Source organism: Cyprinodon tularosa, unplaced genomic scaffold (assembly GCF_016077235.1).
Source record: "Cyprinodon tularosa strain WSP-4 unplaced genomic scaffold, ASM1607723v1 ctg385, whole genome shotgun sequence".
NCBI lineage: Eukaryota > Metazoa > Chordata > Actinopteri > Cyprinodontiformes > Cyprinodontidae > Cyprinodon > Cyprinodon tularosa.
The window spans coordinates 327,411-339,888 of NW_024039102.1; the positions used below are offsets into that span (position 1 = coordinate 327,411).

The window sequence follows — 12,478 nt, forward strand, 5'->3', positions numbered from 1 at the left end:
GTTTTGCGCCGGGCGGCTTTTCTGCTCTCGGGCTGATTCTGTGCGCGGTGTGTTTCGTTGCGCGCTGTTGGCATCGGTCTTGGTGGGATTGGGCTGCGCTTTTGGCCGGGGGCGGGGCGTTTTGGGGGGGTCCCGCGGCGCTCGCGGCCGGTTCGCGGCGGATGCGCGTGGGCCCCGGCCGTGGGCGTGTTCGGTGCCCGGCCCTACTTTGGGGTGGCCGGCTGCCGGCGGGGCCCGCGGACTCGTCCCCGCGGCTCCCCGGGGCGCCGGCATGGCGGTGGCTGGGGGGCTTCTTCGTGGCTGTCTCTCCTCCTCCCTTGGTGGGGGTCTGATTTCCGGGGATGGCCCCGCCTTGGTGCCTTCGCTTCTGGGGTCCCTTTGGGCGCCTGGGGCTTTGGGTCTCCCGGCGCTGGACTCAGTGCTCTGGGGGGTGTGCCTCTCCGGCTCTCCACAACCACTATTGAGCATTTTTTCTATGGTTAAAACTTTACATGCACAAGTTCACCCTCACAAACAACTACAGGTGCTAGGCTTCAGGTACTTAGAGATTCACTTCCAAACAGAAACCCCACATTCATATCTTCAGGTAACACAGAGTACATGTCAGATTTAATAATATTACTTTAGCGATAGTTTCAAGGTGTTTGCTTTATTGTATATCTCGTACCATGTCTTTTGGTTGTGCTGTTCTTTTTTTTTTCATCTCATTGCAGGTGATGAAGCAGACTGAAAATGTTTTGTCATTGTCTCCTTCCTATCTCCTCTTTCTTTCATCTTTTGTCCTTTTTTTTTCTTTTTCTTTTTCCTTCTTCTTCTTCTGTTTTTCTGCTCTACTTGAACTGTAAAACTCCCTGCATAATTATAATAAAGCAATTTATATGCATGAAACAAGTGGAGCAGTATGGCAATTGCCATACCGCTACACTTGTGAAAGTAAAATCTGTTGGGCTCCTTTTGGCATCAAGACAATTATGCTGCTGGACATCAGCTGGAAACCCCGGATCAGCTCACAGAGAGCAGGTTCGGTTCTGATGGGTTCTACTGGGGTGACATTCAGGGACTGGTTTGTGGATTCAGATCCTGCTGCAGAAGTGATGGTTTCTGCTTAGAGTAGACAGGTTAAGGGCTGCCCAGGTCCTTTTCTCAGTAGTTCTGGTACCGATCTGACTTAGCTGTGCTGGAGAATGGATGCAGGAAGGAGGTCAGTATGAGTCTGACAGCCCACTATAGTCTGATCAGAACTGGAGGCATCTGTTAAAGCTTTTACTGTATGCAAAGTAAATATTTATGGGAGAGTTTTAGATGTAAACTAGTTCTCACACAGTTTCTTTATTTCTATTTAGTCAAATTAGCTGCAAATGTTAACCTTGAATTTTCATAAAGTTTTTCTCATTTATTTCCTTTCAGAATTTTTCATTTTTAGATGGAGTTCTGAATCTTTATGGCATTGGGCATTTTGCAGACTCTAATTTGTATTATCAGTCCACATGGGGTGATGCAAAACTGATATAGTTATTAAAGTCATTTTTTTTTCATCTGGTAACTTTAAAAAAATAAATAAATCTTTCTTTTAAATAAAATTAAAAAAAGGAGTAGGCATTGAACCAGCCACCCCTACAGCTTAGCTTTTTAACTGTTGGTGTCATTACCATAAAGCCAACAGAAGATGTTCCATCTATGACTGTAAAGGGTAAAAAATAAATAACTCACAAAACAAATTACAGTAAAATACCGGTGGCTCTGATTGCCAGGAAATTACAGTGAAAAAGGTGAAATCTGTACAAGATAATACGGTAAATTCTACAGTTAAAAAACATGTTTTTCCATTGTAAATCATTGTAGGAAAAATAAATACCGTAAAACCTTGATCTGTAATGCCCCATATAAAAAATAACCCTTTCCATTGATTGTTACATTTATCTGCTGTATAATTGATACATTACAGTTCTTTTTACTGTAATTTCTTGTTTATTTTACAATGTGGGATAAACATTATTATTATTATTACTACTGAAATGTTGTAAACCTTTTTAAAGGGGAAGTTGATAAAAAAAACACAATAAATTTCTAAATATTTTATTTCAACCAGTTAAATTTCACGGTGAATACCTGGCATCCGCAGCTGCCAGTGTGTTACCTTTAAAAATACAGTACAATACATGTGCAAAATCAGTTTTAGTTGGTGTAAATTTTACTTTGGCAACAATAAGACAATTGGAAATAACATCTGGGAAAGAAGACAGTACAGATCATATTGTCTGCACAATCACAAATCACTATAAAACCTTGACAATTTAGCATTTAACTGGTAATGGTTGCACAAAAACATGAAAAATAGTCACTTGCCGCTCACTGAACAGGAGTAAAAAGTCACAGAGTCAGGACTTAGTGGAAGACAGCCCTCAGACAGATCAGGTTCTAATGCGACGTTCACACCGGATGCAGCAGGCGTGGCAGAAGCAGCAAGTTTACATGCAAAGTCAATGGTTGACGCGCGTCAAGGCGCAGCAAAAGGTCCCGCAGCGCGTTTTGAGCAGCTGAAGCAGCGCGTCGGGAGCGTTTAAGCATCTGACGCGCCGCAAACGCGCTGCTGCTCGAGATGGAAAAATTTTACTTTTGCTGCCTGACGCGCCGCATCAACCAATCAGAGAAGCTGATCTGGGAGCTGGCCGTGAGACAGACACATCACTGATGACACAGAGCGCTGTGATCGCTCCTCTGAAACAGTTTATTAACGCCTAAATTAACTTAAAATGCTGAAACCTGCCGACAGAATATGTTCACTTTTGTTATCCCGGTGCCTGCAGTTTGGATTATTTAGATGAAAACCACCTACCAGCTGCCGCGGTGAACCGCGAGGAGGCGACCCGGCCAGAGGCTGCTGTTGAATGGGGCCTTCCATACAGCTCACCGCCGGTATGTGGGGGTCTGAGCGGCTTCGACAGAAATAATATTAGAAGGCAGGATGATAATCTGAATGAACTGACTGCACTGATTAAGTTTTCAGGTGGATTTTCTCACTTTAAAACATATTAAAACTACGTTATTCCCACTGATCACAGCAAATATAGCTGTAAGGCAGAGAAAGGATAGAGTAGCTCTGCCCAACGCGCGTCAGACACGCTTTTGCACCGCGCAGCCAGAGCAGCAAAGCTGCTTCAGCCGCACGTCAGAACTAACTGGTACAAGCAGCAAAAATGAAGCAGCAGACGCGATTTTGCTTCTCTTGCTGCGTCCAGTGTGAACGTAGCATGAGTGTACATGGTATCAAAGATGCAATGCCCCATACCCGTCTGAACGCCCCCTTTCAGACACTTAGACGGTTATGGGGCATTGCAGGCTACCAAAAACGCCAAACGACTCCATTTGTCTGTTCCAATTTGCATGTTTAGTTGAACTTTTGCACTTAAATGTCAAAAAAATGTTTTTAATTCCATATTTGAAACAAATCTTCCTAAAATTCCCTGATTTGAAACTTGTTTTTTTTTTTACTTTTTATTATAAACTTGTTCTTGTTTTTCTTCAAACCCAGAATGATTTAAACATCCAATGTATTTCAGAAAACCAGAATAAATATTATAATGTTTATTGTCATTGCAATAGTAGAACAACAAAATGGTGTTTGGAGCATCTCCATGTGGAGTTCATGAAGTGCAAATCCAGTGAAATAAGTAAGGAAACCCTAAATAACCCCACAGAAAACATTTAGCACAGTCTGGCATCAGCATCCAAACAGCAGTACATGAGAAAAGCGACATGTTTAACAGTAGAAAAAACAGTTCTGTGTTATTGTTTATTGCATGTAGACATTATCTTTAATGTATTTGATTAAGAAATCAGTCTATGGTTTTATTTTTTTATTTCTACCTCCACAAATGATCAGGAGCTGAATGGTAGTATAAGGATGAAATATTTATTTCCATCTGGAAATAAACTATAGGACAAAAGAAGCTTGCATTGAATTGTTCACATAAATCCTTATCTCACTGTGTCTCTCTGCCTGTCCAGAACTCCAGCAGAACCATGTTGGGATGGAGGAGAAGCTGCTCAATGACCAACTGCTGAACAACCAGGAAAGGCACTGCAGAGTGGATCAGGAGAAACCAGAACCTGTATGGGTGAAAGAAGAGCAGGACGAGTTTCAATCTTTGCAAATTAAACAGGAATGGGGAGAACCAGAACCTTGTCAAAACAAAGAGGAAGAACTAAAGGCAGAACAAAATGACATGTTTATCAGTCAAGAACAAGAGCAGTTTGTACAGAAGGAAACTGAGATCTTAATAGTGAGTCACCCAGAACTACAGAGCAAGCAAGTTCTCTACCTAAACTCTTCAGAATCAGAGAACCAACATCAGCAGGGAAGCACTGAAGAAGACGCAGGACCTTGTCAAAACAAAGAGGAAGAACTAAAGGCAGAACAAAATGACATGTTTATCAGTCAAGAACAAGAGCAGTTTGTACAGAAGGAAACTGAGATCTTAATAGTGAGTCACCCAGAACTACAGAGCAAGCAAGTTCTCTACCTAAACTCTTCAGAATCAGAGAACCAACATCAGCAGGGAAGCACTGAAGAAGACGCAGGATGGAGTGGGACACAAGGAACAAATCCAGGCGAAGAGAACAGAGGTGGTCCAGAGGGTGAAGGTCCGAAAAGACCTGATGCTGAGGAGGATCTGTTCTGTAAGATCTGTGGGAAATTTTTTTCTACAAAGTGCCGCCTGTTGAAGCACCTTCAGACTCATACCGGGGAGAAGCCATTTGTGTGTCCTACATGTGGGAAAGGCTTCAGTGTGCGTCGGAGTCTGGTGAACCACATGAGAACACACACGAAGCCATTCGTTTGTAAAACCTGTGGAAAGAAATTCAGCCTGAGGAGCAGTTTGAGAATCCACATGAGCGTGCACACAAGCGAGCGGCCTTTATCATGCGGCAACTGTGGAAAATCCTTTTTTCGCCGGAGCGCTCTGAACGAACACACCACCACCCATGAGGGCGAGAAACCTTTCTCCTGCAAAATCTGTGGAAGAGGCTTCCTACGGAAAGGCGATTTAAACGTGCACATGAGAGCTCACACCGGGAAGCCTTTCGAGTGTGAGCTCTGTGGTAAGCGCTTGTCTCGGCGTTGCCTCCTGATCTATCACATGAGGACCCACACAGGGGAGAGACCTTTCTCATGTCTTACTTGCGGAAAGGGCTTCTGCACGAATGGTGATTTGACTTCTCACATAAAGAGGCACACAGGGGGAGGCGTAAGCTAACCCCACCTGCATCTCTACTTACAGTTTCAATGTCCATCTGATATTAAAGCAACGCTGCCTATGCGGGACCAATTGAAGCAGTTTTTTTCACAGGTTACATATCACATGTACTGCTGTCTGGGCATAGGGACAGTTTTAGCCAATATGACAAAAAAGTGATTTTTAAAACTTACAGACTTCAGCTTTAAAGACAATGCTGCAAATTTGGTTCGTGCCGTGAAGATAATGCAGCAGACGCATGTCTGCTGTGTCCCTGCTGTATCATGTCTGCTTGCTCGAGTGAGGCTTCACTTTTCACAAACAAGTTTGCAGTTTTGAGACAGTTTTGTTCACATCTCAAGTTTAAACTGTCTGATTTACAAGTTTGCACTTTGTGTTTAATGTGACAGGAAAAAAATACCACAAAATACCACCAATAAATGAACCACTTTCATTATTGTAAAAACAGATTGAATCGAAATTAATCGATTTAGAACTGTATGAATCAAAATTGAATCGATTCAGAACTTTGGTGAAAATACCCATCCATACTGCCTACATTTTAACACAGGAATTTGTTAATTTAAGATTTATTGGATGATTTTCTGATCAATAATCGGCTCTTGGTTGATGCTCACTGTGGTATCCTGTTCTAAAAAACTGTCCTTTGTATTGAGAGGGTCAGATCTGTCACTGAATGAGTCCTGTACCAGACAGTCTTTTACAGCAGTCTTAGCTCTCCTTAAAGCTAGTTAAGCTAAAAGTTGTTATTAGCCAACAAAACAGATATGACACTAATCTGATCAGACATATTTTTTGTTCTGTGGTGTAGGATTTAATCTAGAGCCTTTTCTCTACAAGGAACTCCATGAATTCTCCAGCTCAGAGGGAACTGCGCTTTCGCTATTGCAGCTCCAAAGCTCAAGCCTAAAAAAATGACCTGCCTGAGCACTTCAGACAGGCCTCTAATCTGACTAATTTTAAATCTCTTGTCAAAACAAAGATTTTCACTTTGGCTTTTGACAACCAGCAAGACAGTGAGCTTTATTTTATTTTATCCTTATATTTCTTTCATCCATTTTTCTTGATTTGATTGTGTGAATATTATTTTTAGCCATCTTGTAGCTGTTTTGTTTTTATCTGTACTGTTTTATATTTTATTTTTCCTGTACAGCACTTTGATGAGCTGTGGTTGTTTTTAAGTGCTTAACACATAAAATGTTATTGATTGGATTAAGGGGTGAAGCTCCAAAGGTTTTAAAAAAAGCCAGGAGAATTGATTGTTATGTAGGCCATAAGGAACAGAGAGATAGCTCGGATCATTATTGCTGCACCAAAACATTTTTTATGAACTGTGGCGAAACATTTTACGAATACCCAAATTAACTAAAAACGTTAAAACCTGTCAATGAAAAATATTCAATTGTAAATTTTGGTACTTTTAGTTTTGACCACAAACCTTAAAAACTCTTTACATTCACTTCCAGCCGCTATGAACAGCAGCTGGAAATCCCCTGCAGGATGGCCGCAGCAGGGATTTCTAGCGCTGCGGTCAAGCGGTATGCTGGAAGTCCGGAGCTACGAACAAGAAGTGCATATTTTAAAGGGATCATAATCCTGATGAGCTGACTGCAAGAATGATGTTTGGAGGTGGAATTTCTTGCTTAAAAACGTGTCAAAACTATTTTTTTTTTCAACTCATGAAGTAAATAAAGCCAAGCTGCTCTTTAGCTTTAAGCTACAGACCAGAGCAGATAAACAAGCAGAACATAGAAGCGTCAAAGCAACTTAACCGCAGTTTGATCCAGTGTTTTACCCAGCGTCCAGATTTCTGCATTTACGTGTTTTTGACTTTTTTGTGTGAACGCAGCAATACACAAGCAGGTGTGTTGAACCAAAGGGCGGTTATACCAATTGTAAATGTCCAAAGGGCAACAAAGCGCACTGTTATCCACAAAAAAATCTATTTTATCGACCTTTTGAAAATAGACTCCAATTATCTTGAAGAAACATGAAAAAAAATCAGGTAATCTGTTTGACATTTGCTACAGATTAAGTACTGATTGTCCCGTAAACACCTTTCCTGTTACCCCACTGTACAAAAATACGAGCCAATAAATCCATAAAAACCTAAAAAAAAAAAAAATAAGAACGAAATAAGATAAGATCTCACTATGTACAAACAACGTTATTTGCTATGTACATTACTGATCAGTACCTAAATTACTACTATTGCATATAACCGTGTTATTTCGCATAATGAAGTATTTCAAAAAAAAGAAAATGAAAAACAATCCAATAGACTTTGTTTCAAAAGTTGGATGTTTAATGCATGATAATTGAGGTACAGTGGATTGTTTTTCATTTTCTTTTTTTTTTGAATGACCTGGATGATCTTCACCAGCATACTGAAGTACTGAACTAAATAAATAATGAAATGAAATGGCTGTCAGAGAGATGACTTATACAGTTTGATGGCCACAGGCAGGAATGGGTTCTGTGGTGCAGCATGGCGATATGAGTCTCAGGCCGAAGGTGCTTCTGTGAGTGACCAGCACATCATGAAGAGGATATGCAGAATTTTCCAGCCTGGATTTTATCCTGGCCAACATTCTCCTCTCTGACCTTTCTGTCAGATAATCCAGCTCCTCTCCAACCCCCAAATTTTCTAGCTTGTCTAATATTCATACTTATAACTAGTTTTGCTAATGTATTCTTTGCTTCTCTGCAACCAGGGAATATTATTTACTTTCAGTTCATGTTAACATATTGTGATGTCAAATAAAACTAATTGAAACATGATGATGAAATGCTAATTGTTTTCATTTTTATCAGTTTAGTTTTTGGCTCTGTTGATATTCTTCACTAAAGGGAAACCAAGGTAGAAAAGGCAGAGTTGCTGCCCCTCCTTGGGCCATCAGCTAGACTAGCAGAAAGAGGAGAGATAGAGGGGGAGTGGGTACTAAAAAAGGAAGGTACTGAAGATAATGCATCTAAACTGTTTCAAAAGTTGGATGTTTAAGTTGAAGTATTGTGTAAGATTATAATATAAATCTTACATCATTAAAATAATAGTGTATTAGGGTCTGGGTGTCTATTTAAATACGCAAGTAAACATGAAGCAACTAATTTCAATCGTGATGGAATGTAATTTGTGACACATTTCTAACCAGTTTTAGACGGAAGCTTCAAAAGAAAGATGACGTTAAAATCAAGTTTATAATGTCTGAAATGTCTTGCAGGTGAGACGGAAGAGGCGAAATTCACAGTCGAGCCTTTTTTTTAAAAGTCCTTAAGACTCTGGAAATGGCCAGATTTAAATAATAGAATAAAAAAAAAAGTGTTGACTCTTGACTTCAGTATTTTTTAGGGCCCTGCGTACGGCCCTGCAAATACAGATAGCTTTTCAGAAGTATCTCAGAAATATATCTATATATATATTAGGGGTGGGTATTGCCAAAGAAGTCACGATTCAATTCGAATTACGATTCACAGGCCACGATGCGATTCTATCACGATGCATCACGATACTTGAATTATTGCGATGCATTGCAATAGTTTATCCTCCATGTTTTGTTTTTGAATGACTCGGCACAGTATCCCGCGGCCGGAAATGCTTGTGACACAAGGCAGCGTGCGTCAACACATTTGCAGTGACATCTACTGGACTGGAAGTTGTATTACACTTGTTTTTGGCTGATGTTCGCCAACCATTCATGCAATTTTATTTATTCATTTTTTTAAATTAATAATCGATTCTTGGCATCAAGAATCGATGCAGTAGATCACGAAAATTAGAATCACGATGAATCATCATGACGATTATTTTGCACACCCCTAATATATATAGATATTAACTAATAAAAATCTAAATGTATTGTAGGATGAGTGTTTTTTTTAAACATGTACATCATATAGAATTTTTAATGTTTAACTCCATCAAATATAATAATCTGCAGAATCGTGTTTTCTCACACATGAAGCTATGATAGTTTAATTTATAAAGTTTGTAGCACAAAAAGTGTCGTATTCAGCGAGTTGTTTACTAAACGCGCTGAAATTTCCCTGAACCTGTTTAAATGAATTACACTGAGTGGAGCGGACGACCTCTCCAAGATGGCGGCTCAACAGCGCGAACGGGCAACAGCGGCTAAAGGAAGTACTTCAGCTTCAGTGACTTCCGGTGCATCTGTTAGCATAGTTAGCTTGGCTGTTCTCTGTTGGGTGAATTCCTGAGGCTCCACAGCAACAATGAGTTCAGTTCAGCCTCTGAGAGAGTTTATCAGACAGAGACTAACTGCTGCTGCTGAAGAAATCTTCTCAGAGGTGGAAAAAACCATCATCCAGTACGAAGAGGAGATCCACCGTCAGAGACTGCTGAACATCAGCTGGAGACCCCGGATCAGCTCACAGAGAGCAGGTTCGATTCTGATGGGGGGATTCAGGGACGGGTTGGGGGTTACACTTACTCAATAACATATATTTTTGTTTCAAGGTCAACAATGGCTCTCTACGGAAGATGATTAGGGCCACTGGAAAAAAAAAAGTTAACTGTTTTTTTAATTTTATTTCAGTATAGTATGGGGAAAAAGTGAGAATTCTGACTTTAATCTCAGAATTCTGACTTTAATCTCAGAATTCTAATTTTTTCCCCATACTATACTGAAATAAAATTAAAAAATCAGTTAACTTTTTTTTTCACTGGCCCTAATCCTCTTCCGTAGCTCTCTGACTCTTATAGTCTTAGAGATTAAATTCTATCAATAAAACACCAAAATAAAAAAAAAATAAAAAATCAGTATAAAACCATCTGAGCAATGCTCTGTCTGTCCATCTATTAGGAAAATTATTTAGGATTACTGCATCAGAAACAGGGTAGATAATAAATAAATACATTTACTCAGCTACATTAACTTCAGAAACTTTTTTTAAAGTACTTTTATTAGCAGATTTACAGCGTTGTACTTTTTACTTTTACATGAGTAAAAATATTAAGTTTCACTGATCTTACTATAGTCAAATGTCTGGCTTCTTCATCTACTACGAGTAACTTCACTTAATAAAACAAGCTTATGTACAATAATGGTAAAACTGCTAACAAACTACTTTCTCTTTTTAAAAAGTTACTGAAGTCAATTTAACAGACGAAAAAATAAACTAATAACTAAACACATCAGCATTTAGATGAACACATAAAACAAATGTGATCAAATTCAAATTTGAAAGACAAAATATGAATGGAAAAAAACAAACTGTACAAATATTGGTGAACTTTTGGTTGAACTTTTGAACACAACTATCAAACCCTTTTGAAATTAATTTTCTTAAAATTCCCTGATTTGAAACATGCTTGCTTTGCATATTAGATAAAAATTTCTCTCCATATTTTTGCATTTCAATTGTTCAAACTGTAGAACTTAGAAACTGTTGAACAGGATGAACAGAACTTTCACTTGCTTCAACCTAAACAAAATATTAAATTTACAAAACACAATAAACACACGACTCTGATCCATTAGCGGACAAACCTGTCAGCTTTAAATCATCATCATCATTATAATTTTCTGTCTCAATTGTTCTTAATTGGCACTAAATATGTGTCCATTTGCATCACGGCATACATCCACGTGTTCTTAAACCAAACTGCTAAATTTTAGCGTCATAATTTCAATCAACCATACAATATTAAGATAACTTTTATTTAAATTATTGTTATCTATGGCAGTAACAGTTTCACTGCTACATCTGGTGGTGCTACATCCGTCTCCTGCCCTCCGGAAAGAGGTACAGAAGCCTACGGTCCAGAACCACCCGGCTGGCGAACACCTTCATCCACCAGGCCATCAGAATGCTGAACTCCCTCCACCCCCTCCCCACACGGTCTGCTCCAGCCACCAGGCAGACAGGAAGCTAAGACTGCCTCCCCCCTCTCTCGCTCTCTCTCTCTCTCACACACACCCACACACACACACTGTACCAGAGACTGCACCTTACCTGCACTACCTCAGCCTGGAACAAACTATTGCTGCTGTTTTTATTGCTTTTTATTGTAATGTTTATATTTCATACTTATATTTATCTTACCACTCTTACCTGTCATGTCCCGCACTTTATGTCAGTTTTTAAATGTTAGTCTTGTATATTTCTTGTATATTTGTATATTGCAGAGAGTAAACGTAATTTCATTTCCCTTGTATGTCTTGTACATATGTAGAAAATGACAATAAAAGCTGACTTGACTTGACTTGACTTGAAAACATTTACTAAATTAGATTCCAGCTGCTTTTACACCGATTTACAGCAGTGAAACCTTCTCTGAAACCAACTTTGAGTCAAGAATGTTTCAAAGGTGGACCACCAGCACAGGTGGATGAGGACTTGTCATTTTTAATTAGGGGGACATTTTATTATCAATGAATTAAAATCTTCAAAAGCAAAATATTGAAAATTTAGCACTTTTCATCAAAAAACGAGGCTGTTTGCTTTCTCTGCAATCCCATACTAATTAGGTATTCATCCATCAGCTCACTGATCTTAGCTGCACTTAAATTCACTTTTAATAAAATGTTTTGATTTTAATTAATTTACAACAAGCTCTGTCAAAGAGATCCTGAATAAAATCTGGTTTTTAAAACTTTTAGAAACTTGTTCCTGTTTTTTTTTCTCTCAAATTCATAAGGATTTAAACATCCAATTTATTTCAGGAAATCAGAATCAAGATTCAAATATGTATCGTCATTGTCACAGAAGAATAACAAAATTGTGTTTGGAGCATCTCCATGCTAAGTTTATTTAGTAAAAAACAAGTGAAATAAAAAAAGAACCCCTTTATAACCCCACAGAAAACATTTAGCTCAGTCTGGAATGAGCATAGCAAACACAGCAGTACATGAGAAAAGTGACATGCACAATGGAAAAAAACAGTTCAGTGTTATTGCTTAGTTGTTGTAGATATCTTTAGAAAGAATAAAATACAACTTTATTCATTTCACAATGGAAAAATTCACTTGTGACATCGACTCTTATAAGCAAAGAGGAGATGCACAAAGGAGGAAAAGGTGCATGAAGTATGTACAGTGCATCCAGATATATACAGTGGATGGTGAAAATAAATAGAAAGATTTAAGGTGACCTATATATACAGTATCTTAATGAATGTATTTGATTTTTTAAAAATCAGTCTTTGATTTTATTTTTTGAAAGATATGCGTAATTTTTTACCCCCTCCCTATTTCTATCTC

The 12,478-nt window shown here is 38.9% G+C and overlaps 1 protein-coding gene across 9 annotated transcripts in view; it reads left to right on the forward strand.

Annotated features, from left to right (window-relative positions):
* Positions 1–12,478, forward strand: part of LOC119791259 (zinc finger protein 239-like) — a 42,007-nt gene that overhangs the window by 25,925 nt on the left and 3,604 nt on the right. Inside the window, exons 2-3 of one of the 9 annotated variants that reach the window (XM_038297268.1) lie at positions 4,009–4,380; positions 4,582–7,451. The exons of 1 other annotated variant lie outside the window; for it this stretch is intronic. In XM_038297268.1, the coding sequence (XP_038153196.1) occupies positions 4,009–4,380; positions 4,582–5,258 (1,049 nt within the window). In that variant the 3' untranslated portion in view covers positions 5,259–7,451. Of the gene's footprint in view, positions 1–1,069; positions 1,202–4,008; positions 7,452–9,399; positions 9,658–12,478 lie in introns of those variants that run through there. 7 more of the 9 variants (XM_038297270.1, XM_038297271.1, XM_038297265.1 and 4 more) reach the window with 7 other exon arrangements.